Below are 4,614 nucleotides of genomic sequence, written 5' to 3' on the forward strand. Positions count from 1 at the left end.
ATTGGTTCCTCAACTGTTCATGGAGTAATAAGGTGCACAAACTCGAGTATGTGTAGCAATGAAATTCCCGAATTTAGGTGGGGAGTATTCAACTTTTTGAGCCAAAAAAAAATTGTCGCTGCTTAGACACTTTGACGTTATTATCCATGCATCGTAATGTGATACCTTCTCACATAATATCAATATTCATATTTTGCTTATTTGAGCATTGATCCATTTACTTATTTGGTAATTTGTTTTATTAGAGGATCTTTACCGATACACAATGTACTGAAATTAATTTTATTTATTAAGTACATATCTCACTGCCATTCTCAAGTGCGATTTCATCCTAAAGAAAACTTTCTCATAAAAACTTCCTCAAAAAACTGAAAAACTGAATAAAAGGAAAATTGTAAGGAATCTTGTCTTAGTAAGAAACTTGGCTTTGTACGGTGTACCTAGAATAACTTTAGCATACAGTAGAAGGATGAAGGCCTGGATTTTTGTAATATTTTCCCTCTTAACTGGCTTTGTTTCTCAGGTAAACATTAGACGATATAAATGTTTATATGAAGTGAATTGAGCATAATGATTTTGCATTTTTAAAATTTTTAAAGAAAAACGCATGTTTAAACCTAATGTGAGCTCATTTAAAAAATATTATCAAATAAAATCACTGTGAATAGGAAAAAATAAAATGAATGAATAAAATTTAATTAATAGTAAAAGTCAAACTAATCGTGTTAAAAAAAGTTAGCATTTTGCTCGAGTACGAGTATTATGCCAATAAATTAGGGATGTCAACGAGTACCCGGTTAACCGGGTACTCGATCGAACGTCCGAGTATCGAATACTAAAATCGGTACTCGGTTACTCGGATGTATATTTTTGAATATTTCTAAGCTTATTTATTAATGCATTAAACAATCTGTTTTAAAACGTAAAATACTCATTGCACTTGTACATATAGTAATTAGGGTTTCCTACTCCTCTAAATGACCGTTATCGCCCGTGGCAGTGTTTATACAGTAATTATCGTGACCAAGCACCTGTTACCTGGTTTTTCTCACCTTCGGCTGTCTTCTACCCTTATTTTTGGAATTTCCTTTAATTATTTGTTTTCACTGACATCGTTTAAGGTCTGTTATAATTGAATAAATAAGATAATTTTGTCAGTTCTCCGAGAAGCCGTTAATTCTCGGGAAAAGAGACAGATGATATTACACGCGCGATTATTGATATGATTGTGTTTGATTACATGTCAATTCATGTACAAATGGTTGATGGCAAAGGCTTTAAAAAAAACTGATGTCCATCGTTGCACTAAACTATAAAATACCGTGCCGTAATACTATAAAATCTAGGATCGAAAAGTATACGAAAATCGTAAATCCGCTCTGTTAAAACTTGACCAAGTTCAGTCAAACTGTACGACTGAAACCTGGACGTCAAACGCAACAAAGAGTTACATTACAATTACGGAGTAGATTATTTTTTTTAAACAAAAACATCGTGAACCACTTTCGATATTATTTCTTGTGTTTATCTGATAAATAAATTTTTAAAAAATTATTAAATTTCGTCGGACACGAATTGCTCATCATTGTTACAACAGAAATGCATTTACGGGTAAACCTCCTATCAGAGCATGCATGTGGTTTTATCTCTACAAGAGTTTACAATGTTTTAAATTCATCAATTTACTTGTTCATACTTATTTACACTTTTACCGAGTACCCGGGTACTCGATCGGAAAAACGTCCGAGTAACCGAGTTTTAAAAATTGACCGATTTGACATCCCTACAATAAATTATTACTTATTCCTGTATATCATTATACAAATGATTTATTTTGTATTTACCTGTATAATTGAAGAATTTTCTAAAGAAAAATGCTTATGTATATGAAAATTATGAACGTTTTCTATATCAATGTAAGCCAAAACTGAGAAAAGAAAGCAATCGGGGTAAAAAAAAAACAAACAAAGAAGTACTGTATACCATAAATGAACGCGATGAAATAAGGCATAAAACTCCTTTTCTGCAATAGTTTAAACATTAATTAACGCATTTAATGTTCTGTCAGCGTGTGAAAACTTGTGTTAAATAACTTGGAAGAGTTCTTTTAAACAGTATCCACAAAACTTGCCAATAAATACTCAACCAAATCAAAGCAATACTAGAAGTATTTCAAAACATGGACATATCCATAGGTAAATGGTTCCAATTATTAATATTCTAGCAGAAAATCATTTTACTGAAAAATTTAAGTACATAATTATCATGGTATTTTCCGAACATTTTAATAAACTGTCAAATTTCTGACTTTCTTATTTAGTTAAGTACAGATTTATAATATCTCTTTCTCTTCATTTTTAATACTATCTTTTAACATAACTTTTGGGGGACATTTTTTTTTCTTCCTTCATTAATCTCCTCAATCTTGATCTCTTTCCAAAATCGTCCTTACATCAGTTTCTAAAGTATTTTTTTCTGATTTGAGGACGTTATGTATTTTAGAAAAAAATTTTGCGTATCATTATCTTTCTTTGGATCATCTTTTTTTCCAATTATTTATTCAGGAACGATGAAAAGTGTCTAAATATCGCAAAAACAAAAGTTATATGACTGCCTGTTAATCTGCAGTTTTCCTTAAACGTTGAAAACCTCGGGTCTCCTTTTTCATAGTTTCTCTGTCATTTTATAGTTTATTCATATTTGACGGGCTTTTTTGTTGGCTTTATTAAAATCAAGATTTAAAGTAAAGTGTGATATTTTTTTTTATTTATTTTCACTTAACAATGATGACTTTATCTGCTCATCTTGAACGTCTATATATAGCTAGTTAGTTTAATAAGTATAGTAAATATTATGATCTTGTTTCCTACAATGGTTGTATATAATAGGTTAATGGAGGCTATGACGTGTCTGTAAAGTTATTGGAGTATTACAGAGACCCAGACGATTGCTGTGATGATTTTCTTGGGTGTGCGGGGGAGTGTGACGTTTTTTTCCAGATCTGCTTGAAACCATTACATCCAACACAAGAGTAAGGATATCTCTCTCTCTCTAACGATTTCACAGACTGTCTTTGCTTAAAATGTATTTTTATATGATTATAATGACAAGCATGAAAGAGTAAATTTCGATACACACTACAAATAACCAGCCTAGTGGACATAGGAATCTTCTAATGAAATATTCAAAGTTCTTGATCCGATTTCTTCTTGTAATTTCTACAGTCAGAAGTGCTATGGGAAAGATAATAACCAGCGAGTTGAAAACACAAACAGCTTTTTATTTGCTGACTCTCTGAAATCCGCTGATTTCTACTCTTGGAAAGACATCCAGGGACAGGTAAATGTTTATACAATGGATTTGTAGATGATATTAAGCCGTCAATTATTTAATGCTAATTTTACCTTCTTGCACATAGCCCTCGTTTGATATATCAGTTCATGTCTTTGATGATGACGACTTATCATCCGATGATAAGATTGGGGTAACAACATACGAGTACAGAGATTGCACAACACAGAAACTGACTGTCACAACAACACCCGGGAGTAAAAACTTACGGTAAGAGGAAAAGGATTGATTATTTCCTATTAGTAAAAGCATGAAATATATAGGAAAATTCTTTAAAAGTCTTCTTTTCAAGAATAGCAAAGACATGAATGATCGTATATATATGGAAGCATCCTCAGATAGTGAAGATTCAGGTGTATTCAAGTCATGACCCCTTGGGACCCAATGGCCTGTCAAAATTACATAGAAATATGTAGAAAAATTCTTTAAAATCCTCTTGTCAAGAATAGCAAGGGCATGAATGATCATATTTATATATTTGCATATCCACTGCTCTCTCCCACTATGAACATGTAATCATCAACTGCATTCATAGCACTATAGACGCAACTCCTTCTGCTATAAATGCAATTCCTTTTTCACACTCGTGTAGTGTAAGCTCTAATACACTTATATTACGTGTTGAGAAGTATATATATATGAAATGTTTCGTAAAAGGAATTAAAACAAGTTTTTAATAATATTTTTTGGGGAAAAAGAAATTCAGAACAATTTAAAACTGCTGATTTATATCTTTAAAAATTTAATTTTGGTCAATGTATTTAACTGTATAATAAAGTTTTTAAAAATTAAAGAGAACTGTCATATTTTTTTTTCTTACTGTATTTTTGCTTATTTGTACAAAGAACGATAACTCTTCACACTTGAGTGATAAAACATTCATAAAAAGCAACATTCAAGAACGATTTCAACTCTTAAAAATAAATAGAAATTTTTTTTTAAATCATATAGAAAAGCATTATGGAGTTATAATGATTATTAAAGCATTCTCTTTTTTATAATAAGGTTAAATTACAGTTTTGATTTTTGTCAGAGGGTTTCAATAACGTTGATCGATTACGTCACATCTGCATCAAAACACAAATTAAGAGACTATGACGACAGCGCAGCTTGTATCTGATAACTGTGTTTTAAAAGAGGCTAATACTTTATAAAATTGTTTGTGATTTATTAGAGAAAAGGTACAATGATCAGGTATACTAATCTTAAAGCCATGTGTTTTTCTTTACTGAAGACAACAAGCCACATCCTTATGTTAGCCAG

General features: G+C 31.1%; 1 protein-coding gene across 1 annotated transcript; it reads left to right on the top strand.

The window, feature by feature from the left end:
• Positions 1–446: 446 nt before the first annotated feature.
• Positions 447–3,666, top strand: LOC134272682 (uncharacterized). Its single transcript, XM_062754883.1, has 4 exons — positions 447–523; positions 2,889–3,031; positions 3,225–3,339; positions 3,419–3,666. The coding sequence occupies exons 1-4, from the start codon at positions 470–472 to the stop codon at positions 3,563–3,565; spliced, it is 459 nt and encodes a 152-aa protein (XP_062610867.1). The 5' UTR covers positions 447–469; the 3' UTR covers positions 3,566–3,666.
• The last annotated feature ends 948 nt before the right edge of the window (positions 3,667–4,614 follow it).

This window comes from Saccostrea cucullata, unplaced genomic scaffold (genome assembly GCF_032062105.1).
Source record: "Saccostrea cucullata isolate Sc308-1 unplaced genomic scaffold, CSIRO_AGI_Scuc_v1 ctg8400, whole genome shotgun sequence".
Taxonomy (NCBI): Eukaryota; Metazoa; Mollusca; class Bivalvia; order Ostreida; family Ostreidae; genus Saccostrea; species Saccostrea cuccullata.

Coding starts and splice junctions, on each gene's coding strand:
- LOC134272682 (XM_062754883.1), top strand. CDS start 470: ATGAAGGCCTGGATTTTTGTAATATTTTCCCTCTTAACTGGCTTTGTT. Junction 3,032..3,224: donor CCATTACATCCAACACAAGA/GTAAGGATATCT, acceptor TAATTTCTACAG/TCAGAAGTGCTATGGGAAAG. Junction 3,340..3,418: donor GGAAAGACATCCAGGGACAG/GTAAATGTTTAT, acceptor TCTTGCACATAG/CCCTCGTTTGATATATCAGT.